Consider the following 27051-nt stretch of genomic DNA (forward strand, 5'->3'; position numbering starts at 1 on the left):
TTACCACTTGCTTCTGCATAAACATTGGGGGTGTATACTAATGCAGGATAATATCCAATAACACAGGCCAGAATACACTGATTATTCTTATATTTGTTTTTATTTTTGGTCTTTCTTTAGAATACAAAACAGGAACCAAAATCACAAAAATAACATTTACAAAACAGATCATTTAACTGAGGTGACTGAGGCAACATAGAAAAGCATGTCTGAAACAGTGATATTGGTGGGTTAGCCTGGAACCTTGAGGTAAAACAGCGAGCAATGTCAAAAGGTCCAATATCGTCACAAACTGTTTTGAATTAGTGCCTTCGTTCAGTAGTGCTATTCACAAATGGAGTTTAACAATATGTTTTCCTATCATGTCCACAGTTAGCAGTGATTTACTGATGTAGTGCTTCAGACCTACCTAAGAACAAATTGGTTATAGTGACATGTAGGTCTAAAATTCTAAGCATGTCGCACTGTATGGCACCATTTTCAATGGTTTCTATTTTAATCCACGTTCATACGCGGCCATTTACTCACACACAACACTGTTCCTCATCATTCACTCTCTTTAAATGGGTGCAAATGGTTTCCAACAACTTCCTTTACTCGTTTCCCACCAAGAACACTTCTGGCAAAAATTACTGAATAGTTTTTAACATCAATATCACCCAAGCAGGAGCTGCTTCAGACTTTTTCTAAAATGCTTAACAGGGCAGGAAGAGGAAAACAGAGTGAATAAGTGTTGGAATGGCCATCAGTCAGAGGCACAAACTCAAAAATCCCATCTTTATCATAAAATACGAAAAAGGTAAGACATAATGCAAACACTGCATCACTGAAAGAAACCATAAAAACCTAGCGTCACTTACCTAAACACAAAGCAGTGAAAATAGTACAGTTTGGTCTGCGCCTGATTACGCAGGTATGTTTTTGCATGAACAAACATTTCTTGTCTTTACTTCTTTCACATTTAAGACATGGTCACTGGTGATTCAGCATTGCAGATTATTAGTTTTTTCTTTTTTTTTTTTTAGTTCCTTTGGATGTGTGCCTTTTTGTTGAATTTGCATCTGTCACAGCAGGTAGATTGAGCTAGCATTACTTCATATATCTATATATACACATGCATTCAACATCATATGTATCCCCCAAATTAAAAAAACAAAACAGAACAAACAAAAAATGTAACTATTCCAAACTCCTTTTTCACCACTTTAAGGGTTTAAGCTATAAAAACCTGCATGACAGTCCACAAAAAGTTTGCATGGAGGCTTTGCAGTTTGATGTGAGATATGCAGCAGGTTGTAGAGGTGCTGGCGCTGGGGGTGTGGCATGGAATGCAGCCTTATTCCATGAAGAGGGGTCATGGGCGTTTCATTCATCCCCTCCCTATACAAATGGGCCTCTTTCTATGTAGTTGGGTTTTAGATTCACATTATGCTGGAAGTAGAGTAACTGGTTGTGGACACCGCCAGGGCAGGTCTTCACCAAGAGCAAAAAACACTGGAGTAGAGTGTGAATGCATATCTACCATCTTGTAACCTGCAGAGAGAATAATTTCCATAAATATAACCTTAAACCTGCGTGTATTTTTCTGAAATTTTAAACATCTCCATGTATCGTACTCACGCTTCCCTCTCTTCACCACTGTGGGGGCACGTAGCTGTAGCTGGGTGTGCCAGGAGGCCGATATGTGGGCATCGTGACTTGGTGGGGGGCAACAGGCGCTGGTGATGGAGTTGTCAACAAAGTTCCTGAGAAGCAGAGCGAACATCGTAGATATAAAACCATGCATGGGTATTCAATATAGTGAAGCGATGAAACGCTGCGACTCACCAGCTGACATGGCCATGGTGGTGCCAGCTACCATCCCCATGGCAACGCCGTTGGGGCGGGGAGGGGGGATGGGCGGGGCATACATAGCTGCAGGCATCCCATTGGGCTGGACCACCGTTGTGTGATGGATAACATGAGGCGGCGCAGCATACAGTGGCTGCGTGTAATAAGGGCCTTGTTGTTGTGACGGTATTAGTGCCTGGATCACAGACAAACGGGATCATTTGTGACAGCTCGAAACAATAAATACACTATCGAAGTGGAGGAAAACAGGATAAAAAGAAACAAAACTGACAGAATTTTGAAAGACAAACTGTACATTTCAAACTTTTGTCAACCAGTGGGCTTTTTAATACCATCACTCGCATACACTGACCTGTGCATAGGGGTTCTGTTGGGCATAGGTGCTCCTGACAGGATAAACAGCAGCAGGGTAGGGGTTTGGTGAGGAGGAGTAGGGTGGGACAGTCCCTGTGTTGGGAGAGCAGGACATTTTGAAAGGAGTTCCTGGAGCGTAGCCTGGAGTGAGAGGAACACACCTCATGTTAATGTTGTTTATTCTGGAATAAGAGTCTTGAAGTCTTTGCAGAAGCATTTTTCTGTGGCCTCAATCAGTCCAGTTAGGACATTTTCATCGTCTTAAACAGACACACAATACATAGAAGTACATCGAATTTTTGGGACATTTTTACAGTTTTTCTCAGTCGCTTTGGCACATTTCTCAGATCAGAATTGAAATTCTCAAAACTGCGTGTTCAATCTTCACATCATTGTGTCACTTGTGCACATCAAAAAAGCAGTTTCTCATTTCTTTCAGCAAGTTACAAATGCTTTGGTTCATCCATGCAAATGATTCTGTACAATTCTCTGCTGTTTCCTACATTATCAGCTGCTTATGTCATGTTGATCAGAATGTATTCTAATGGGTCTCTGTTGAATAGTCTCACCCTCCACAACATTTAGGCATTAGTTCATCGCATCAGTCTTTAAATGCAAAATGGTTGAACAAGTTGTCATAATATGTCAAGGATATTTCTATACATTTCCATTAGACTTTTTTTCTACATCTGTCCTGAATTGGTAAATTGCTCCCAGGTGAATCTTGACTTTCTCTAACAAAGGGAAATGTGCATACACACCATTTTGGTCTGATAACAACACACATTCCAACTGAGGTATTGCATGTCAGACTAAGACCTCTTATTCAGTGATTAGTGTTTTTTCTCTCAGTAATTGTTAGGCTATGACATGTCAGAATATTCATTCATTTTTGTCCAACCATCAGATATCCAATCTGTGAAATCTGTCTAATGTCAGTCTACAATGACATAAATCAAACAATAATCGTCAGCCAAACTTTAGCCATAGTTTACATCAGAACATCCCTCCAGAGCACACAGTTGTAATGACAGCATGACTAAACAATTTGACTGTCTAATCCACACCCAATGGCACAAGGACTTGTCATTCTGATGCCACTGACATGTTCATTGACTCACATATTTACTTTTGAGGAATGAACTAAGGATTTTGAGCAAGAGAGTGATTTTTGCAGGTAATCCATGGTGTTTTGCTATTTGTAAAAATTATTTTGAAAAATGCATTTAGTGTTTTGCAAATGTCAAGGATGATTCGAGAAATGTACCAAAGTGACTGAGAAAAACTGTAATTTCTGAGTAATTTCTCAGTAGCACTTAATAAAGTTGATTCTATGCATCCTTTACTATGTTATACTTAGGGTTCTATGATTCTATATCAAGCACAAACACATTTGGAAAGGAGTTATCTCATATATCTTCATACAAACTCCAGAAGATTTCAGTATTACTCTGTTCTTACCACTGGGGAAGGCTGGGTTTGCTCCGGCGTAGACATTGGGAGTGTATGCTGGAGCAGCTGCTGCATAGCCAACAGGGAATCCAGCTACCATGACCAAAAACAGAAAGAAAAAAAATCAATACTCTTCTTGATTTTGGGCTACTTTCTTGTATTTCAGGTATTTGTTTAAACCACTATAAGTGAACACATGAAGTTACCTGGATAGCCTATACCCTTAGTGTTGGTGAAGGGGACCCCTGTTGGTGCAGGGCTGTATACTGGATTCATTGTGGTCGTCTTCTCACAGATGCTGCAATAAAAGAATCATAGAAACTATGAACTGAAGTTGGTGCTGCAAAGTAAGTGATTTGATATAATGAAGTGGGAATATTTTACACTTGATGCAAAGGTCATCTGTGTAAATGTAACACAGGTTTTTGTGCTACCAGAACTCCACCAGTAGAGCCGCAACAATTAATCAGTTAGGAATTTAGTTGTACATGATTGTTAACTATTTTATTAGTCAGTTATTCAGTTTGATGATTGACAAAAGATAAAATCCTCTGCTTCCATCTTCTTAAATGTTGATTTTTTTCTGCTTTTTGTACTCGTCTATGACAGTGAGCAGAATATCTTTGGGTTGTGGACAAAACAAGACTTTTAAGGACGTCATCTTGAGTTTTCAACAATTAACTATGGCTTTTTTAAAAACAATTTCCCGACATTTTTAATCAGCAGATTAACGAACAAAGGAACAACTGTTATTTGCAGCCCTCTCGATCCGACTGCTCTTTTATAGGTTACCTTTGCATTTGGGACAGACCAAAGAAAGCTGAAATGTCCGTGTTTCGGATTGCTACAGATCGTAAAATTTATAAATAACTGGTCCAAAAGAGGATGCTGACTGGCAAAAACCTTTAAAAAAAAAAAATACATAACAGTATAACTTAACAATATTAGCTGGTTTGTTTACCCTTTTTAGACAGAAGCTTCATGCTTTCCCAACTACAACTCTATTAATAGGCCTCTGTTACTGTAGTTCTCCCAAGTGGAACAGGACAGATTACATCTCCACTTATGCCCCCCAAAAAAGTAGCTCAAACAATGTATTATGGCAGCACTTAACATCGACGTGAACGGATAAAAGCAACACAGAGGTTGCAGTGGAGATATAATTGTTCTTCTCACTGAGGACTGCCAGTGGCTCACATGAAATGACCTTACTAGGTCACATCACATTTGGTTCTTTATCTTTAACACTCGGTTCGCACATACTCATAAACTGAAATGACAACATTTTGTTGGGGCTGGTTATTAAATAACATCATATCAAATATGGTGTCATGAAGGCACATCACAGGAACAACACTACAGTAGAATTAAGCTGTTGTCTACAATTTCCATTCCATAAACATCTCAGCTTTTCAGCTTTCATTATAATCGGACCTTACAATTGTGCTGACGCACAGTATATCATTTCAGCGTCAGCACTGTGATGTGCGTGTGCCTAATAGCCACATCACAGGAACTGGGATGATAAGTAACGCAAATTAAGTCCAACACATGATGCTAAAAGTTTTGTGCTGTTTAACACATGACAAAAACCTGCATTTTTCTAATTTCCCATGACTAATCTATAAGAGAGGCTTGTCTAATAAAACATAACTGACTCATATTTTAGGTTTACTGGACACAAAGACTTAAAAAAACAACTTTATTTACAAGGTGCACTGCTTGTTGACATGCATGCCACACATGTGCACAGCAAACTGAGGAAACACTGAAAAGGATGATTTAGTTGCAAAAGATGCCTATAGATGTGTTGCCAATTTTTCAGCTTTTCAAATATTATTTTTCATGCAGATATACTCCCCTAAAAAACACTCCAAACTTTCTAGAATGATTGGAGTATTTTCAGTTAGTTATTCAAATATTGCGGTGAAATTTAAAGTGATTTTTCATATCACAATATATATCACAGAAGAGCATCTTTTCCAATATCATGCAACTCTAATTGCCATTCTCTACGAAATGATGTATAAAAACCTGACATCTGCCCTATAAATTACTTTCCTATACATTTAGATTTTAAAGTTGCTTTCCAGTTATACATATTAATTCCATTTCCAGAAGAAACACCGGCTTCTGCTCTTCATGATACTCACTGGTTACCAGAAATACTTGTCTTCAGTTGCATTTTATTTCTGTCCTGCCCTCTAGCTGCGCTTCAAATCCCATTACATCACTTTTTTAAATGTGCTCATTCAAGGAAAACCTTTACCAATGAATGAACTACTTCTATAACAGTGAAATTATTGTCATGACAACATGCACGCAAAGTGAATAGAAATATCAGCCATTTGTACAGTTAAGAATACAGCAAAAATACTAATTTTAGTTTGCAGTCTGAAAATAGCAGGGGATACAGAAAACATTTTTAAAAGAAACCATCTCTCTCTTTGCATCACACACACCGGCTGTAAAAGCTTGAGGCATCTGGCTGTCTGAACTGTGCATGCAGGTGAAATGAATAAATGAGATGATGCAAAGAATGTGTACTTTTTATAACAACAGTTATATTATATGAATGTATGTGTATTTATTTCTCAAGTTTACATTTTTATTTGATACATTACACACACACACACACTTACATATAAATACATACACATTTTGTGCAGTTTAAATATAAACTACACAAAGAATTCATATTTTTAGCCACTTCGTATGCATGTCGTCATGACACCAAAACACAAAGCGAACAGGAACAGTGTAAATGCTGTAAATGATTTTCGTTATTTTTTTGTTTTTATATATCGAACAAATTATTGCTTTCTGGTTTGCCTGTGAGATCATTTCTCCAGGTCTTAATAATACCAAAGTCTCCGTCTATTTTCTTAAAGGTGACGTTGCCTGCAAAAATAAAGATGGCAACCTTTAAGTGGAAGAATTTTGAAAGGTGAACGTAGCGAGGCTTTGTTATCTTCAGCTAGCTTAGCCCAAAAGCTTCACAGAACTGCACCACCTGCGGTTAGCAAAGCGTGTTCGCGGCTGCAGGTGGGCTCCGGTGTGCAGACTGACCCGCTAATCACCTGTCTGACCGCGCAAAACCGCCGGACTGTCCCCGGACAGCAGACAGATGGGGACAGCTTGTCAACAGGCCGCATAGCTCAGGAGGCAGGCAGCCAAACAGCTGTGTCCCGCAGTACCGCCTGTCCCAACAACATACATCACCCACAAACCGCCCTATTTTCATAAAAACCCACGGTAACTTACTGGTTACACTTTTCACCGTCCTTTAGTCCCGTCCTCTGGTCCTCTGCTGTAAAATGAAATTTAGCTAGCTGCTGTTTTGCTCCCAGATGCTTTGCTTAACTCTTTTGAGCACCCCGTCACTTCCGTGTCGGGTCACGTGGTTTACGAAAATAAAATACTACATTTTTTCCGTTGTCATATTTCACAGCGTAGTGTGTATTTCCTGTTTCTATATTTAAACTAACGCTTTTGAATTGTTTTATCATCAAACAAGTCTCGGAAACGATAATGAATACAACTGACAGGTCAGGTAAAATAATTAATAAATAAACAATGGCATCATTTAACACAGTTCATTTAGACTGCTGTTTTTTTGTAACACCTTCGCCCGTCTTTGACATTGCAGCGGTGTAACTTTCAATATCGTAACGCTGCAACGTTGAGGCAATGCTCTGTGAGCCAATTAACATGTCTGCTCCGCGGTCCTTGCAGGTGATAAAATATATTTCACCTGAACTTAAAGCTTCTTTTTATTTAATAACATTACAACACTGCATTGAGGTGGCTTTATTGGACATTTAAAGGAACTAATACTTTTACTAATTAATTTTCCCGTTTTCTTGACAGCAGCGCTATAGGTGTATTTGCGCTTCCAGGACCTTGACGCATCGTTTCCATTCAGCCATTGCACTGGGAAGACTCGAGTCTATACTGTTGTGGTTTCACTGCGACCTACGTGCGGTTTTATAGGTAAAATGTTGCTATTTAACTTATATTAGGAGTCATCCTACGGTGTAAGGTGAAACTATTCGGTCGGCTGGTGTCGTCGGTTAACAGCAGGGCTACAATGTCTGGAGCGGCCGGTGGGGGAGGAGGATCCTCCTGTTTGGGCGCAGCAGCGGCGGCCAGTTGCAGCTCCGCCGGCTCTCCCTACGCTGCTGGAGCCGGGGGAGGCGCAGGGGTGGCCGGGAGGCTGCCAGCTCGGGTCCTGGAGCATATTTTCTCCTATCTGGAGCTGTCTGACTTGATGCGGTGCGCGTTGGTGTGCTGGCACTGGTACAATATCCTGGCGGATGAAAACAGCGAGGTGTGGCGCAGCCTCTGCAGCCGGTCTCTGAGCGATGAAGCTCTGCGTTCAGACATCCTGTGCAACCTGCTCACCTACAGGGGGAAAGTAGGTTTACCTCACTAGTACACCTTTGTTCTCTAAGGCTGATTAATGACTAACTCCAATCAAAAATCTACCTGTTTAGTGATACTGTTGCTCTGCTAGCACGGAACATGAGTGACAGTGTGGTCTTCATCATGAACCCATGAACTACTAACATGATTGTTTGCCTGAAGGCTCAGGTGTTTCTTACCCATTCTTTTATACATTTTTAATATTTCTGAGGATCCAACATAAATGGGCAGGTTGTTAAATGGTGTGTGCTGCAATGTTGTTTCTGGGATTACACTGAGCCGATTAAAACCAGATCCTCATGAGATAGTAGCTCCCTGTTTGAGCCCTGAAGCCTTTAGTGGGGTTATCATTGTTGCCTAACTGTGTGCAAGTTGGCCCACAAGAAGCCAAACCTGTTTTTGAAGCAGTCTCTGAATGGAGCTGTGTATAGGAACACTGAGATCAGGGAAGCATTTACTTGAAAATCCTCCAGATGTTGCCGTAAAATCCCTAAATCCAGTTTTACATTTTACAGAGAGTCTAAATGTTAGGATTAATTTATGTCACAATTCATTTATCAACCATAACACTGTACAAAAGATTTAAGTTCCATAGCCCTGATTGGTACAGTGCATACTTTCCTGCAAAATGGAAAATCCAGCACGTCACATCTTGTTTTGCAAGAATGTGTCTGATAAAAGGTGTTTTCACCAATAAATATGCTTCTATTAACCATATAAGCTGTGAAATGCCTGATCAATTGCCTGTCCTCCTCTACAGCTCAAGGCCTTTCAACATGCTCTGAGCTCCCACGACTGCTCCCGCAATGTTTACGTGAAGAAGAACGGCTTCACCCTGCACCGCAACCCCATCGCCCAGAGCACGGACGGAGCACGTGGCAAAATTGGCTTCTCAGAAGGGCGGCATGCCTGGGAAATCTGGTGGGAAGGCCCTCTTGGCACCGTGGCAGTGATAGGCATCGCCACAAAGCGGGCAGCGATGCAGTGCCAAGGCTACGTGGCCCTGCTGGGGAGCGACGACCAGAGCTGGGGCTGGAACCTGGTTGACAACAACCTGCTGCATAACGGGGAGGTCAATGGAAATTTCCCACAGTGTAACAACGCACCCAAATATCAGGTAGGAAAGACAGTGTTGAGGCTATTCTCTACTTAATAGAGAATAGCCTCAATTTTTAAAAATATCATCTGTTATGTATACATATATTTATGTAAATACAAATAGGTAAAATAAAAAGACTTTCTGGCCCACCTTGTTCCATCCAAAATGCTTTTTTAAGTGCTTTTTTAAGACAGTGTTGTAAGAACTAGTTAACGTGCACAGTGTCTGGTATTTGGAATGTTTTTCGCTTCACACTACAATGTGATCGTGCTTCTCCACAGATCGGGGAGAGAATACGAGTGATCCTAGACATGGATGACAAGACATTAGCCTTCGAGAGGGGTTTTGAGTTTCTAGGAGTAGCGTTTCGTGGACTGCCCAAAGCCTGCCTGTTCCCTGCTGTCTCTGCAGTGTACGGCAACACTGAAGTCACCATGGTGTACCTGGGGAAACCTCTGGACGGCTAGAAGCTGAACAGCCCGTGTCACCGCTCCGTTAAAACTTCCAAGCTCCTGGAGCCTGCTGACCCTGTTTGTTGTACACTTTCAAGGTTTTGGAGGCTAAGTGGTCATGTTTTCTTCCAGATAGAATAACTTTATTCACATGAACAAAGAGAACTGTTGGCATTTCTACTACAGCTCAACGTGAACCCGGACTGGACTGGACAAACCACAGGGAGAAAGAATGTGTGGCTGACCGACGTAAACATGTTTCTCTACCACCGTGGAACTGTCCACATTTACAGTTTAGCTGCTGAGCTGTTTTACTCACAGGTCAGGGGAACATTATTTAATGTCATGCAATTCAGACTAACAGTGCTGAACATTCACTTGAGATTTTATGTCTGCTTGAATGAGGCCAAAACTACTCTAAACTGTGGCAAATACTTTAAGATTCCATTTAAACAAGTTTTTATCTGTAGTTATCTGTTGTATGAGGTAATGGAATAACTCACTGTGGATCAGCACAGTTTAACTATAATCAATGACTGGAGTGTAACGACTTCATGCCAAATCAATGTGACCTAATGTTATATTTTAGTAAACATGGAGGACATGCAGACCAACTGGCATGCATGTGCATGGATAGCGGTGTATGGACAGAAACATCTCCCCTTTTAAAAATACTCACCCAGTAATGGTGGAAACTATACCTGTAACATGATAATGTGTGTCCTTTTTAATGTGCTATTGTAGTATTACACATTATTTATTTCTTGGTTTTATCAATGGTACTATAGATGCTGTACGGTTATAAGGCCTGAAAATAAAGTCTACTTGGTGCCACTCTTAGAATGAAGATGCTTGGATGCTTGTTTTATTGTGTGTTGAGCACAGATGGGGTTTTTACAACACAGTCTGTCAGTTTGTCTGTGCATGCACAGCTGTTGAAATGCAGTACACCTTTCCACTTCACGTTGCATAAATCAGCCCAAAAAGATGCATTTTTTTTAAGGATATGAACACAAGACTGTGGAATTACTTTGAAACCATAATAAAGACCTCACCGATTCTGACTGGCCTTTGTATAAATGGCAGGAAAAGAACAAACAACTCTATCAGTTCTTACCACCTCTTTGAATTTAGATAATTCAGATGAACAGGAGAACTAAAGCAACAGTAGGGGCATTCATTTGGAAAAGGGTAAAAAAAAAAAAAAAAAAAAAGCCAGAATTTGAAAATACAGTGGTGGAAAGAACTTTTTGGACATTGCATGCATTTGTGAGATATTGCATTAAGAATCACTCTTAGGTCAAGTGCAATTTCTTTTAGTACAGTCACAGCCAAAATACTAAACTAATCCTAAAAAAGCCATTAAAAACTTAAAATCGATTGGTTTCATAAAAATGCATAACAAATGTTGAGTCTTGGGTCATTTTGGTAACAGTGATCCACTAATGAAGGTCGTGTTTTTTTATTAAAAGACAGAATTTTTGTTGCTGTGCTTCATGTCTATATAAAGCCAGCACATCTGAAAGTTCTTCAGATACAAAAATGGATAAAACAAGGAACCTAACACAGGAAACACACCTGCAGATCCAGATTTTCGGCCAGGAAGGGTACAGCTGCTGCCAGATAGCCAGGAAGTGCAGATGCAGTCCTTCAGCAGAAAGATTCACTCTGCAGAAATACAGACGAACCAACAGCTTGGAAGACAGACCAAGATCTGGGTGTTCCAGGGTTTCTTCAGCAGGAAATGACCGCATCCTGATCCACATGTGCAGGAAAAACTGCAGAATGACATGACAGGAGCTTCAGCAGCAGTGGTCAAACCAAACTGGTGTCCAATGTTCCACCTGCACTGTACATGGTCGACTTTTAGATCATGGCTTAAGGTCCTACAAGGCTGCAAAGAAGCCCCTGATCAATGAGAGACAGAGGTTAGCCCAGTGTTGTTGGGCCCAAACATACAAGAACTGGATAACCAGGAACTGGAAGAAGATTCTGTGGTCAGACAGGTCCAGTTTCCAGCTTTATCTTCCTCCTGCTAATGTGTGGGTACACAGAAGACCAGGAGAAGCATTATCTCCAGCATGTACAGCACCCACTGTGAAGCATGGTGGATGCAGTATCATGGTTTGGGAATTCATGAGTGCTGCTGGTGTTGGTCATCTCACATTGAACTCTGCCAAGTATTGTGCCATTCTCCAAACTCACATGTTCTCTTCTGCACGTACTCTGTTCCATCGAGGTCAGACTGGATGTTTCTAAAGATAATGCTCCTTGAACAGATCCAGGACCAGTAGAACTTGGCTGCAGGAGTTTAGTATCCAGGTCTTAGAGTGGCCACCTCAATCCCTGGACATGAGCCTCATTGAAAATCTGTGGTGGATTATCAAAAGGTCTGTTTCAAAGTGTAAACCAAAGAATTTAGAAGAATTTGAAGCAGAAATTCAAGAAGAATGGGACAAGATTACCCCTCAACAGTGTAAAAGGCTCATGGGTAACAATGCCAGCCAGGATTAGAGCTCTACTCTACTACTACTCTAATGGCAGAACTACTAAATATTAATTTGATGATGTGATGGGTTTTTTGTTTGTTTTTTCAGTTTTGAACACATTCTCTGTTTTTTGTAGACTTTGATATCGATAATGTTGAGAACTGACATACTGAAACTGTCATCAATGCATGTTTCAAACGCACACGATTTATTACATAATATGGCAGAAAAAATATTTAGTCTGTCCCAATACACAGTTTGTCAAAAATAACACAATGTATTACTACATCCAGTTACATTTTGCAGCATGCAACATAGCAGGTCATTCTGACTCACAATCCTGTGCACACTTCGATCGCATACATCAAGGTGTCTTGTCCAAATATAAACAACCTTGAGCTGCAGAGAGCAAACAGCCAGATCGCAGCTCATTTCATGCCACAGACTGTGAAAGTCAAAGTTTAAGGTGCAATATTTGTCTCAACTGAATTCAGACCGCATGAAACAGTGGGTATTTTGTGAGAGCAGTTGTAGTATGAACTTAAAAGACAAAGTATGTAATATGGAATGCAGACATAGTCAGCATCCATCAGTGGCTGTTAAAAATTCCATTTAATTCCAAAAGCCTCATCTGAAGAATAAATGACTACATAGCCTCCCTAAAAAGTTAATCCCTTCTGAAGATTAGGGCAGACTGGGAAGATGTTATGGAAGAGTTTGCCTGGCAACATGCACTACAAAGAGTGAATGACAGTACTCCCTGTGCAAACCTTAGCATCATACAACTCAAAGTGTTACACCGGGCTCACTTATCTGAAGCAAAACTTGCTAGAATATACATTAACTCAGATGCTAGCTGTGATAAATATACCCCTGCTAACTTAACCCATACATTTTGGTCATGTCCCACCCTGGCAACATATTGGGCTGTAATTTTTAAAACAGTGTCAGAGGCACTTAGTATTGTCCTTCAACTCAAGGTTATGGCCACTATATTTGGCATCATAGATATAAAAAATATTCCACATTGAGGAAAAGTCACATTAACGTCATTGCCTTTACAACACTGCTGGCAAACAGAAGAATTTTACTGCATTGGAAATCAACAAGCCCTCCTAAAACGTCTCTGTGGTTGAGTGACTTGATGCATTTCACAAAGTTAGAAAAGATAAAATAATCACTTAGAGGGTCCAAAGACAAATTTTATTCTATCTGGGATCCGATCTTGACACACTTAAGCAAACTCAAAACTTTACCTGGCACTATTTGAACCTTTCAACCATTTCAAAGCTTGAAAACAGAGCCAAGAGGAGGTGCAGACTAGTTTTCTTTCAGATGATGTGAAATATAATATTTTCAAAGATTTGTAATTGATGGGACATCCATGTTAGAGAATAGGGACTTATAAGACCAGCAGGCAGTTTGAGTAGGGATGAGGGGAACACCATCCCCACTGTTGACCTGCTATCCCTTCTTCAGCCCCTAGTAGCAGAAAGAGTACAGTGGCAGAGAGTTCGTTTAGCAGAACATTTCTGCCTGACTCAATGATCCTTCATGTGACTAAAGTTTGTGCGAGTTAGAGTCTATGGTTCTAAAATATCAATAGCAAAACTGTTCAGTGTATTGATAAATCCACGGTGCTGTCCATGGTGCTGAAGTAGCAGACCTATAAGATAATCTAGTGTAGCCTATAAATTGTCATTCTGTACTATATTGTAGCTTATACGTAGCTGGCATTTAACATTTTCGTTGCTTACTTTTAAGGATTTTAAGGCTTTGCTCCCTCATGCATTTGATTTATTGACATTGTATGAGACCTCTCCATCACTGTAGCTGGAGGCCTGCTGGTTTGTGACAAACTGTGGTCAGGCTTTTGGTATTCCAGCCCACACACTACTGAACTCTGTACCTCCTGAACCCAGACACACTAAGTCTGAAGCTTTTCCAAAATCACTCCTTGAAACAGTTCTCTGTATTTTTCTTACACTCTTACTTCTTTTTTTTTTTTTTTTTTAAATCCTTGTCAAGTCAAGTCACAGTTTTTACTTTCTTTTGTGATGTGGCTTGTAGTCTGGATCAACAGATGTGTTAAGGATTTCCCATTGAGAGATAGCAGCATGGTGTCACTGTAACTATGACAAGTGAACTCTACGTCAGCTGCCTGCTGACGATCACATGATTGCGACCCAGCTACAAATCCACCGGGACTTATCCCTCCAAAATCTTAGAAGGAACAATTGATTAAATTGTGGGGGTGTTTCCAAGACCCATCAATGCCTGCCTCATATTTAGGTCACACATATGCATGCATAACACATGCCTTTACTCAGTGCAAGGTCATTTTTTATTAAAGATTTCATCCTTTGGAAATGATACGACTGAGCGGCCTTGGTAGAGTACTGTGCTCTCTGAGTGCTTTTCTTGTGTAAAAATGTGTTTAAATGGAAATTATTTACCATGCTAATGATGACAGTGTTGGTCTCTTGCTCAGTCAGTTTACCAGCTTAGTATCAACAACAACTAATTCATGGGTCTTCATCGAGTCCCATCATTAGATCAGTGCATGATTTTAATGGCTTTGAGTTGCTCCAAGTGACCTTATGGTTTTAGTATTTTATGTATGTATATCTATATATCAATCCATACATTGTCTTTATCCACTTTATATTCTGTTGGGTCACAGGGGAGATGGAGCTTATCACAGCTGAGTTAGGCTGAAGGTAGGGGAAACCCTGGACAGGTCACCAGTCTATCATAGGGCTACATATAGAGACAAACAATCACTCTCACATTCACACCTACGGACAACTTAGAATCACCAACTAACCTCAGCATGTTTTTGGACTGTGGGAGGAAGCTGGAGAACCTGGTGAGAAACCATGCAGGCAGACTATCTATCTATCTATCTGTCTATCTGTCTATCTATCTATCTGTCTGTCTGTCTGTCTGTCTGTCTGTCTGTCTGTCTGTCTGTCTGTCTGTCTGTCTGTCTGTCTATCCGTCTATCCGTCTATCCGTCTATCCGTCTATCCGTCTATCCGTCTATCCATCTATCCATCTATCTATCTATCTATCTATCTATCTATCTATCTATCTATCTATCTATCTATCTATCTATCTATCTATCTATCTATCTATCTATCTATCTATCTATCTATCTATCTATCTATCTATCTATCTATCTATCTATCTATCTAACTATCTATCAAATCAATTCAATAAGAAAATGCTTAACAGATTAATCAACAATGAAAATAAAGCTTAGTTGCAATTAAGTAATATGTGTTTCAGAAGTCTGATCACTATGTTGTTAATTAGTCTGTTTTTAAGGCAACATAAGAGGCTACATCTTTGTTTCCTGAATTGCTGGTGCATTACAATTACTACGAAACTGTACACTGATACAGGAAAAGGCCTATAACAAGATACAATGTGTCAAAAACAGGAAAACAGAGCAACGGTCTTCCGTCAGCAACATTAACTGGAAGTGGATATTTAAAGACCACAACGTGTGGCCTAAAAACCTAAATCACCTCCTCTCAGAGTCCCCTCACTTTAAGCTTCACTTTGGTTGCATTTATTCCCAGCATTGAGGCTTTAAATGCAGCCTTCCACCACATCGCTAACACGTTTAACTCAGATTATCTCCAAGCAATCATTTACAGTATTGTCATGCTCCATCTTGCTGTTCTCTATTAATTATTTATGAGGGTGATACAACAGTGACTCAACCTATATTCAGATAAAAGGAGCCTTGTACTTTTACTGTTGTAAACACTGTGCGTTCTGGGAAAATTCTTCCACTGCACACTGAGGGATGCATTTTTACATTTCAGCCAGCAGCAGCAGCAGCTTGTTTTGAAATCTACAGAATCACATCAGCATGACTCATAACTCTGGATAAACAGACACAAGTGCAGCACATACAGAAACTTAGCGTTCGTCTACTGGAAATACGGGGAAAAGGCATCAGAGTGCTGGACATGCTGTTCTGCTGCGATGTGGAGAAGTGTAGGAGAGAGTTACCGCTTCAGTAAATGATTGATTGAATATGTGCTGCCAATGCTAAGAGCTTGGCTGTATTGCCTATTTGTCCTTTTCTCTCTAAGTTCCCCTGTCTGAGTATCTGCTAATACTCTCTGGTTGCTGTCCTGTCCCTGAACGTCTGTCTGTCAGCTCCAGTCTCCTTGATACTTTCAACCGTACGGTCTGTCTGTCTGCCTCTGGACTGTGCTTCTAATTGCAGCATGTGTCCATCAGTCTGCCTCTCTGTGCCATTTACTGCTCTATTAAACCTGCTGTTTGGTGACAGTAATTACACCTCTACAAGAGAAACAGGACAAGCAGAGCAGCTAATGTATTCTCAAGGTGTTGTGATCTTTTCCATAGATGGTTTTTGATAAATGTTGCCAAGTCAGGCATTTTAAGGGCATCAGTGAAACAGAGGGCAAACTAAGTGGAAGGCAACTTTTCTTTTTGTTCTTGAAAACATTTCACCTGTCAACAAAGAAGCACTCCTTGCTGCATTGTACTGCATACAAAGCATGCTCAGCTTGTGAGTGGATGTTTTATTCTTATCTAAAGGATAAGAGACACTCCTTTGAGGACAGCAGTGTTCACATTCTGGACAGAGAAAACAGATAGTTTAAGAGAGGAGTGAAGGAAGACGTTTATGTTAAACTGGAACAGCCATCTTTAAACAGAGGAGAGAATCTATGACTTCTCTTATCAGATACTTATAATGCAGTTTCACCACCAGTAAACACTTCGAGTCCTCCCTCACAAGACAGTTTCACAACTTTTCACCCCTCAAGGCACGTGACTCGTGGCAATAAGACGTGTAATTTTAGGATAAATATAAATACCTGAGACTCCATATTAGTCAGTTATATTTACTGAAGCAGTTTAGATTACCATGACCTGGATGACCAAGAATCTATGCACAGAACTTAATAGAGAACTTAACAGAAGTTTCCATTTGCAATAGCTTCATTAAATATGTAGATTGTTACTTTTTTTTAAATGAATGAATATTAGTTATTGCTCAGTAATAACTGAGTAGCAGTCATCGCATTCTATTATATATTAGAAAAACAAATCTGATTAAGGTATTTTGATATACTTTCATGACATAACTATGATCTCATGGACTATCTTTGTAACACTTTTACTGTATCTTTACTGAAAATCTATCCAACATCTATTCATCCATCCATCCATCCATCCATTATCTATACACCACTTAATCCTCATCAGGGTCGCGTGGGAGCTGGAGTCTATCCCAGCTGACTTAGGGTGAAGGCAGGAGACACCTGGACAGGTCACCAGTCTATCACAAGACTACATATAAAGGCAAACAATGACACTCTCATTCACACCTATGGACAATTCAGAATTATCACATCTATTCATGTTAATTGTAATACTTGTGCTGTTGCATTGGCTGATATTTAAACAAAAAATATAGTCATATCTGTAAAATATGCACAATATCCTTACAAGTTTCCCAAAAGCTATCATAAATCTGTCAGATGACATTATATTTGACTGACCCAAGATTCTCCTGACAAAATGAACATCCTGTTTCCACTAGAGGGCAGCGATTGTCTTGTGCATGTTAACAGCTTCACAGCACATAAATGCCTGCTTATGTGTGGTTTAATATGTCAGGAGGACAGAGGTTCCCCATTCTTTCAGATGTAAATATCATTTAGCATCAAGTAGTGTTGCTTTTAATTGTATCTGTTCTTGTTAACAGACTGCACAGTGGCTTGGTGGTTAGCACTGTCGCCTAGAAGATCCCCAGTTTCCGTCCTAGCCTGGGCCTGGGATCTGTGTGGAGTCTGCATTTTCTCCCTGTGCCTGTATGGGTTTTCTCCACGTTTTATGGCACAGTCCTGCTGAGGTTCATTGGTGATTCTAAATTGTCCGCAGGTGTGAATGTGAGTGTGATTGTTTGTCTCTATGTGTAGCCCTGTGATAGACTGGTGACCTGTCCAGGGTGTCCCCTGCCTTCATCCTAAATAAACTGGGATAGACTCCAGCCCCCCATGACCCTAATGAGGATTAAGTGTTGTATAGATAGTGGTTGGATGGATGTTAACATTCAGCAGTGGAGCCATATTGAAACAATTGCCGATATTAGTTGGGAGAGAGAATTTAAATGTTCTTGCTGTTGAGGAATCAGGCAAATAAGGCAAATTAAAGGAAAATAAACAATAACCTGAGACCCCGGGGACTGTAAATACTCCAACATTTATCTTTATGTTGGTAAGTCCGCACTGCTCACACCCTCCTCTCCCATGAGGCTTTACACCTCAACTGCCACATCACCTCCTCAGCTCTCAAAAATAGAATGCAAATGTTGATACCATGTTCTAATTTGGTCTCAGCAGCTAACACAGACAAAGAATAGTGACCAGAATTCACACTTGTGCTGCACATGTTCACCAACAGTTGCTTTCACTCGGTATACTTAGAACGCCACGAGTGACGGATGAGAATTGCCTTACATCACATGCAGAGCCACAGTTGAAGATGAACACAGCTTCTAAAAGTGTCCTAACAGGGGCCTGAAGAAATATAAAAGCATCTACATTCTTTTATAGGTTTTTGCTTCAAACAAGTCAGAAACCCACTAGAGATGTAAGGCAAGAGGATCAACAGTAATTCCAAAGCTAACTACATGTTTAAATCACATTACTTATGCAGCTGGGTGAGAATTAAAGGTGCCCATAAGAGGCTTTTGTTCAAGTAAGTGTCTTTTAGTGTTCAATGTTGCTCAGCAAAATGCACTGTGTACATTCTGGAGGTTTAATAAACATGCTGAATTCATTTCCCATCAGCATTAAACATTCGTAAAGCTGTTTTTCTTATGAAACCTACATGTTTTTTTTATATCTATGCTTTCTTGCAAGCGGCCCTTGTGCATTAAAACAAATGTAGACGCATTTTGTTCAGTTTTGTATAAACAGTTGCTATGTTTTCTCTCCAAAGACATTTGACAGATTATGGATTAAAACATGTTGCTGCCACCTAAACTATTTTTACCCCAGAGTCAGAAGTGAGAGCTAGAGATGTCCTGTGTGAAAACAGGAAGGCATCACTAACTAATCAACACTCCAAGGACAGCACCATCACTTCCTGATTCCCAATTCCCTATTTTTGCACCAATACAAAGCAGGTCCAAGCTGACAGCTGGAGTTGAACAGAAGACGAAGGAATTGTTACACTGCATTTAGTTGATATACAAAAAGAAAACTAGAAGGAAACATACAGTGTTTAGGTAAGCTACTGAAAGGTTACCTGAGGTGAGCAAAGTAAAACAAGAGAAGACAACGTTGATTCAGAGCATGCTGCAGCTAAATGATTTGTGCAGTTATCAATTATCTTCATGATTCCTTGTGGTACATTTTCTAACCTATATTAACATATCACCAGTTGCACGGTGTACAGCATGTGTGTTTGTGTGTGTGTGTGTGTGTGTGTGTGTGTGTGTGTATTTGTTATGGCTGTTGCAGGCCGAAAGTCAGCAGGAAGGGTGTGTGTGTTTTGAGTGGTTTCCTCCCGCGTAGCTTGGCTGATCAGAACGAGCAGAGGGTGTCAAGGGTGTGTTCTCATTGGGTTTTGTGGTAGCAGTTGCGCTACCAGCATTAGTTGTCTTTACAGCAACACCACTGCTGAAGAAGAGACAACTTGTGCAGGAGCTCTTAAGCCTGCACTCGCCTTCCTGTGGTCCCGGGCTTGAGAACCTCTGACTGATTGCAGCTTGTCCATGTGACTCGGTTTCCGCTGCCTGCCTGCTTCCGTGAATAGTAAAGAGAGGCATCAGTGCTTCAGTGAGCGCAGAGGAAAGCAGCTGAACTTCACACGCTCTGAACACACTCTGCAAGCAGCGAGGCAACCAGCGATATGGTCAGGGGATCAACCGTCAGTGGCTTGGGAAATCCACACCTAACCACCAATGTAAGTAGATGCACAAGGTGCTGATGTAGTGCTGCAGTCTGTACTGATACTCTGCTAAAAGAAGCAAAATAATGTGGCTCAATTAAGAATGCTGAATAGAAACGTGTTTAGTCTTTGATGCACTTGAGATACTTTAATGATGACCTGCTTTGAAGCTCACCGTAAATCCTCCCAGTGTTGCTTATATTATAACATTTCATGTAAAAATTAGTGTCAGCATACATTTTTTAAAAATATGTTTATGTTATTTAGACATATGTTGATGAAAGGAACCATGTAGTGGACATTTGTGTAATTCATATACAATGTAACTGTGTTAAGCATCATCTTCACTTTTTTTTTATTATAAGAAAATGTGCAATTTTCTCACAAACTGGATGCATCTGTCCAATGAGAAAGAATAAATAGTATTCTGCAAAACTCTTCCCTACAACATAGTTTAGGAAATGCTGTTCTTCTGTTGCACACTGGTCACTAGCAAGGAAAAACTACTATTTTTAAACTGCTGTAAAACACAGAAGCAATACTACAAGTTACAAAATTATCAAAGCATTAAAATGAAACTTTCAAAAAGACAAATCTGACCAAAAAACGTTTTATTTATTAATGATACCTCTGGGAAAACGTGTCATGTGAGTAAAAATACCTGAGTTAAGAAAACTTGCAAGGCCAAAAAGGAACAAAAAAAACTCCATATTCTGTATGCGTCATGCAGTGGTTTAAATTGAAATTCGGGAAATTTTTTGCAAAGCTGCTGATCTCAGGATAAAATATAACAATCTCAGTCAATGTACAGGGTCCTCCGCAAAAGGAAACAGATTACACGGCGTAGACATGAAGGTAGACTGTGAGGATTATATTCCTGCGACATGAGAGAACTATGAACTGGACGCGGCATTCGTGTTCATAGAAATCATGGAAAGTGTTATCGTTATTGCGTCTCGGTGCTGAAGAAACTCTTCAGATATGAGTAAATCAGAAAAAGTGATAAAATCAGCAACTGATAAAAATACTTCAATCAGCCTGAACATTTTTGAAACTAATTTGAAATGGAATTCTGGCTAATAAAGATAAAGTTATCTGCTCCAACACTGCTGCCGTCTTGTTCTGCTTGTTTAAAGGCCCATTCAGAGTGAAAAAAACTGCTTGTACCAGCTTTTCACGCACACGTACATACACTAGCGTTCAAAAGTTTGGGGTTTTTCATGAAAAGTCACACTTTGATTCATGTGCTAACATAATTGTACAAGGGTTTTCTAATCATCAATGAGCCTTTCAACACCATTAGCTAACACAATGTAGCATTAGAACACAGGAGTGATGGTTGCTGGAAATGTTCCTCTGTACCCCTATGGAGATATTTCATTAAAAATCAGCCGTTTCCAGCCAGAATAGTCATTTTTCCATATTAACAATGTCTAGACTGTATTTCTAATGAATTAAATGTTATCTTCACTGAAAAAAAACTGCTTTTCTTTCAAAAATAAGGACATTTCTAAGAGACCCCAAACTTTCGAATGGTATAATTACATGCACATCGCACACAAATTGTAATAACTGTGTCTACAGAAAAGCACATTTAATGCAAGGACTCCTTCATCTGTTGGATCATCTACCACACATACATACCTATGTTAACAGATCAGCTAAACAGCGCTGCATCTGACTGTTTGATTTTTTTTTTTTTTTTTTTTAGATAAAGTGTAAAATATAAATAATATAAAAATGACATATTCAGTCGTTGAGAGCCTAATCCTGTCTGATTCTGTCATCTTCTCAGCAGTGAGGATGATAAAATGCCAGTCCACGGACTCACTCCCATCCTGCTTTGCTTGTTACCCATGTGGAGAATCCTGACACCGGTTGCAAGCCATCCACATCACAGCCGATGTCAGCTGGTAAGACGTCTTTCTTTCACTCTGCTCTGCTAAATAAGAGTCTGAACATAAACTGATACAGTATCAGCAACACAGGTGGAAATAAAAGTTTGTCTCATGCAGAAGGTCAAACTGTTTAAGTGATGTTTTTTACTGCATTTTATTGGAATGCAGTTCTAGTTTTAAGAGGAAAAATCTCTACAGTAATAAATCAGTCATCTTGTTTCATCTTTATGACGCTCATACTGTGATGCTTCATTCTGTGGATATCACATGTTCTCTAAACATGATCTGGTAACAATGACACGTTAACATGAAATTACATACACATTGTGAGGAGATTTAGCTTGACACAAAGTACTTATATCATCATCAAAGCATTCTCACACTAATATGATCCATGGTCTGAAGACAATCTATATATAGGGTTTATCTTTTTATTTACAGCTTTAATTTATCAGGAAATCTATTTAACAATTTATTAACATTTACAACCGTGGAGCTCATGGTCTGTTGCTGTGGCAGTATCCTTTATTAATTTACTAACTTTGAAAATCCATTGATAATAAGCAGGGTTTTTATTCACTGTACAAATAATAATAATCATAATAATAAGAAGAAGAAGAAGAGAAGGAGGAGGAGGAGGAGGAGAAGAAGAAGAAGAACAACAACAACAACAACAACAACTGTAAATGTCTGGCAGCAAGTGCCAGAAAAAATATGTTAAAGAATATTGGAGTACTGAAAGGTTCCAAAAAATTTAAAACGGGTCAAAACAACATCAATTATATGTAAACAAATTATATTTTGAGCTGATTTAACTACAGTGAAACTGTGTAATTTTATAGTCACATACGGTAAAAGAACAAACTACCATATGTTCAAATACAGACTTTTAATGTGGATATTATTTACAGTTTTAGCCATAGTTTTTTCTTTTTGTTTGTTTGTTTTTACAGTCAACGTGTGATTTTACTGTCATTTTACTGATTGTATTGTTTTGCTCTTTAATTACCAAAACAGGAAAAATCTGTAAAATAGCACTAAAACAATGATTTACCATTTTTTCAATCCATAATATGCATAAATTATCTATAAAACAATGGCAAAATTCTGCAAAATATGACATTTTTTAGCTGGTTAAAATACAGTAAAATAGTGTAATTCTACAGTTAAACATTGCAAAAAATACTGAATTACCATTACACACACATAGTACCATGTGACTTTACTAGTTATTATCAGCAATTTGACAAAATAGGGAAATTCTGTAAAATAACAGTAAATTGTCCAAAAATAACAGTTAAAAACATTTTTTTTTTACAGTCTACAGGCTCTGTAGTTGTTTTCATAGAGTGTATCAGGGTGTAGATTGCTATAAGAGGTTTCTGCTGAATTAAAGAACTAGCTAAAAGGACAACCTAAAAAACCTGAAATTTTTAAAAGTGGTGATTTATTACTAATATATTAATTATGTCAAGCCATTGTTGAAAGTGGTAGTCAGCTAAGATAACGGGAAAAAAACCGCTTTAGAGTGTTTATGATTAATTTCCTTATTTTAAAAATACAATAATTCCACAGCAATAAAGCAGTAAGCTATTTGCAACCTGATATGATCTAAATAAAAACTGGATGGAAACAAGGTAACATCAGCTTGTTTATTAAAATTCAAACATCATTTAAATTGTCAGCTCTTTTTGAAATTCACACCTACTGACTAAGTGTTAAAAAGTACTAACAAATGCGTGTAATATTTTTTTTCAAGTGGTCCCGTGAATTAAAGTGCAGTGCTAATGGAAAACGGAGGCTATTGCAAGGAAGTGATGAAATTTTGTTTTTTTATAGTGAGATCAACGACACTAACAGTCTACAAAGAGCCTACAGAGTTGTCAGTGTAAATCCTAACATGAGCACTATAGACATTTACGAATCACTCAACACAAAGTGACTGAAGAAACAGTTTAAAATATCATTAATTTTGCAGGCAAGTTTTCCGGCAAGTTGAAAAACGGTGGTGCTACGAGAAAAATAAGAGAACCACTTAGGTCATTTTAATGAATTTCCAGGGACCTTGGCTATCTGTGGCAAATTTCCCAGTAATCCATTTAGTAGTGGTCGAAATATTTTAGTCTAATAGATCAACACTATCATCTCTAGAGCTAGTGTGGCTAAAAACTAAAATTCTGACACTATATATGGTGAAATCATTGGATAAAACAATCCTTCCAAAAAGGAAGCCGACTGAGACAACCGCACCAAGGGTTAATTTAGGCAATGTGATATTTGTTCCTGAACCTGGTAAAATAATCAAATACAGTCACTGAATGCCAAAGCATTACAACATAATACTGGCACACAATACACAAACTTGACAGCATCTTATTTTCTCTGCAGATACAAAGAACAGCTCTCTGCAACGATGCCGAGCTCTCCTCTGTGCCTGTGGGACTGCCAGACAACATAGAGGAGCTTCAGCTTAACTACAACCACATTAAAACACTACAGGACTCCGCTCTGCTCCATTACCCCTCACTAAAGACCCTGAGTTTAGCTTGCAATAGTTTGGAGAAATTAGAATCTAACACTTTTCAGAACTCAAAACTGTTAGAAAGTCTTAATCTAGCAAATAACAATCTTTCTAGTGGCAGCCTCGCATTAAAAAATCTACATGGTCTCAAAGCTCTGGATCTCTCTGAAAATAGGCTTGACGATGAAATGGCTGCCACTCTCCTTGAGAACCTAACATCTCTGGAGTACCTCAATCTTTCCGGAAACCTCTTGCGGAGAGTGGACGAGACCTCGTTCAAAGATCTCCACCAACTCAAAGAACTGGACCTGCAAAGAAACTTCATATTTGAGATCGATAGCGCCTTCGACAGCAACTCCAAACTCCAGCGGCTGAACCTGGCATTCAACTATCTGCCTTGTCTGACTGACTTCCACATGACGCAGCTGGTGGTCCTCAACGCCAGCTACAACATCATCGAGTGGTTCATCTCCAGGCAAGACCTCAATGACACTTTCCAGCTGGAAACGCTTGATCTTTCCAACAACAGACTGCTCTTCTTTCCGTTCTTGCCCAGCCACAGTCGCTTACGGAACCTTCACCTCTCCCACAACGTCATTAACTTCTACGAACGCTTGTCGCACAATGTCACGAACCCGAACTCAACCACAACAGTTGAGTTCTACAATCTGAAGAGCTACATGCAAAACGTGACCGCTCAGTTGTGGGATGATGACCTTCATGGTGATATCTCCTCTTTAGAGATTTTAGATCTGAGAGGAAACCAGGTGGATTCTTTCCCTGAAGGATTCATCCAGAAAATGCCAAAACTGTCCAGACTTCAAATGTGCATAAACTGCCTGGAGACTTTAAATCTAACAGCAGAACAGTTCTCTGGCAGCTTGTACGAGCTGGACGTCAGCAACAACAGACTGAAGCAGATTTTGGCAGACGAGGAGACACTGACCACTCTGAGCAATTTGACGTACTTTAACCTGAGCCTGAATGGTCTGGAGAGGCTGCCACTGGGTTTGTTTTCCTCACTGCCAAGCATCCGCTCAGTGGATCTCAGCTACAACAACATTGACATTTGCCTTTCTGAGGAAGCTGAGATCACTACACACACTGTTTCATCTTGCGTGGACTGGAATAACATTGTATCCTTAAGGCAGCTCTACCTAAAGGGATGCAATCTTAAAAGAATTCCAAACTCTGCATTCAGAGGTTTGTTGTTGACACACTTGGAACTGTCCGACAACCCTGGACTCAACGTCAAAGAATCAATACAGAGTCTGAGCAGAACGTTGCAGCATCTAGGTGTAGGAAATACTCACATACATGGCTTCGACTTCTCCCGCTTTCACAGTCTGAAGTCTTTAAACATTTCAAAGAACTCTCTCGCTCACTTACCCCCTTCACTTCTGAACCTCGACCTGAAAGTGCTTGACTTGAGGGACAACAGACTGTCCACTATCCACTCAGCTCATGCTGCTGCATTAGCCCCGAAACTTCAGACTGTTTTTCTCACAGGAAATCCGTTCAACTGCTGCCAAACAGAATGGTTCAGGACATTCGAGACAACGAGGACAATCAGTATAGTGGGACAATCAGAAATCGAATGTGAGGATCTCTTCGGAACAGCACGAATCTCTGACCACTCATTTTCCTGTTTCAAAGAAAATGGGGAATCTATATTCTGGTACATTCTGCTTCTTTTACCTGTGTGTGTTTCTTTTCTGGGAATTTCCATCATTGTCTTCCTCACATTCAAGCCCAAATTGCTACAGAAATCGATCAAAAAGAAATGCTTCAAGCCTACATCTTACTGATACTTTATAAACCGTGAATTTAGCTATGTTTTGTACAGTAAATGTAACATAATGTATGTTGGAAATAAATTCACTTCACTGTAAAACTGTCTACAATAATGAAGTATTGTAAAAGTTTTTCACATGGCTACGTATTGTTCAGTGAAGTGTGGCTGAATACCAGGCCCTGATCCTGATACCCTGATGTAAAAATGTGGCCGAGTTCTTGTGGGTCCTGGTGTGTGAGTGTGTGTGTGGGTGTATGTGTGTGTGTGAAGATATGCAGAAGTAGTGTGATGCAAGCTGTTGCTATAAGCAGCAGAGGAAACATGAAATTTCCTGTTTTGCTAAGATGTGCAGCAACTGCCCAGTTCTGTATCTCAGAGAGGAGGGGTTTGAGGTTTCCTTCCCACCAGTGAGACTAAGATGCATCATTGAAATGAAATTCCAGAGTGTCTAAACCCTATACTACCCCTATATGGATTCATAGTCATCTATTCTACCGTGCACTTCATAGAAATGCAAAAAGTTTAAACAAATCCATACAGATATCATCAGAAATGTTGTATATACATATCAAGACAGATGCAGCATTAGTGTTGCATAGCACAGAGAGAAGCAGCAGTGCATCTCTACTGTGTGCAGCTGCTCACGAGGCTGGTAGATCAGTCTGTAGCTGTACATGATGCCGGAGGCTTAACCAGAAAGAAACCAGAATACCGCTGTGGTGCTGCTCATGGTCATGGTGGTTGCAACATAAAAAGAGAAACCAG

The 27051-nt window shown here is 39.7% G+C and overlaps 3 protein-coding genes across 4 annotated transcripts; 2 read left to right on the top strand and 1 right to left on the bottom strand.

Annotated features, from left to right (window-relative positions):
• Window positions 1-81: 81 nt before the first annotated feature.
• fam168b (family with sequence similarity 168 member B) lies at window positions 82-7080 on the bottom strand. The gene is made up of 7 exons (XM_023296890.3): window positions 6922-7080; window positions 3864-3955; window positions 3667-3750; window positions 2204-2346; window positions 1828-2026; window positions 1621-1745; window positions 82-1533 (listed from the first exon to the last, which is right to left on the bottom strand). Exons 2-6 carry the CDS (start codon window positions 3931-3933, stop codon window positions 1633-1635), a joined length of 609 nt encoding a protein of 202 aa, XP_023152658.1. The 5' UTR covers window positions 3934-3955; window positions 6922-7080; the 3' UTR covers window positions 82-1533; window positions 1621-1632.
• Window positions 7081-7573: 493 nt separating this feature from the next.
• Window positions 7574-10480, top strand: fbxo45 (F-box protein 45). Its single transcript, XM_023296899.3, has 3 exons — window positions 7574-8074; window positions 8843-9199; window positions 9463-10480. Exons 1-3 carry the CDS (start codon window positions 7748-7750, stop codon window positions 9646-9648), a joined length of 870 nt encoding a protein of 289 aa, XP_023152667.2. The 5' UTR covers window positions 7574-7747; the 3' UTR covers window positions 9649-10480.
• Window positions 10481-19765: 9285 nt separating this feature from the next.
• Window positions 19766-27051, top strand: nrros (negative regulator of reactive oxygen species). 2 transcript variants are annotated; one of them, XM_023296897.3, is made up of 3 exons: window positions 19766-20087; window positions 21871-21985; window positions 24359-27051. In XM_023296897.3, exons 2-3 carry the CDS (start codon window positions 21884-21886, stop codon window positions 26297-26299), a joined length of 2043 nt encoding a protein of 680 aa, XP_023152665.2. In that variant the 5' UTR covers window positions 19766-20087; window positions 21871-21883; the 3' UTR covers window positions 26300-27051. The 2 variants fall into 2 exon arrangements, with proteins under 2 accessions (XP_023152665.2, XP_023152664.2); XM_023296896.3 differs by having other exon boundaries at window positions 19767-20087; window positions 21868-21985; window positions 24359-27050.

This window comes from Amphiprion ocellaris, chromosome 22, assembly GCF_022539595.1.
Source record: "Amphiprion ocellaris isolate individual 3 ecotype Okinawa chromosome 22, ASM2253959v1, whole genome shotgun sequence".
Lineage (NCBI taxonomy): Eukaryota > Metazoa > Chordata > Actinopteri > Pomacentridae > Amphiprion > Amphiprion ocellaris.

Excerpts from the sequence above, each read along its gene's own strand:
- fam168b (XM_023296890.3), bottom strand. The coding sequence starts at position 3,933 with ATGAATCCAGTATACAGCCCTGCACCAACAGGGGTCCCCTTCACCAAC. Across the intron at positions 2,027-2,203 it reads AACAGAACCCCTATGCACAG|GCACTAATACCGTCACAACA; the intron begins GTCAGTGTATGC and ends TCTGTGATCCAG. Across the intron at positions 1,746-1,827 it reads CACCATGGCCATGTCAGCTG|GAACTTTGTTGACAACTCCA; the intron begins GTGAGTCGCAGC and ends TCTGCTTCTCAG.
- fbxo45 (XM_023296899.3), top strand. The coding sequence starts at position 7,748 with ATGTCTGGAGCGGCCGGTGGGGGAGGAGGATCCTCCTGTTTGGGCGCA. Across the intron at positions 8,075-8,842 it reads TGCTCACCTACAGGGGGAAA|CTCAAGGCCTTTCAACATGC; the intron begins GTAGGTTTACCT and ends CCTCCTCTACAG. Across the intron at positions 9,200-9,462 it reads ACAACGCACCCAAATATCAG|ATCGGGGAGAGAATACGAGT; the intron begins GTAGGAAAGACA and ends GCTTCTCCACAG.
- nrros (XM_023296897.3), top strand. The coding sequence starts at position 21,884 with ATGCCAGTCCACGGACTCACTCCCATCCTGCTTTGCTTGTTACCCATG. Across the intron at positions 21,986-24,358 it reads ATCACAGCCGATGTCAGCTG|ATACAAAGAACAGCTCTCTG; the intron begins GTAAGACGTCTT and ends TTTTCTCTGCAG.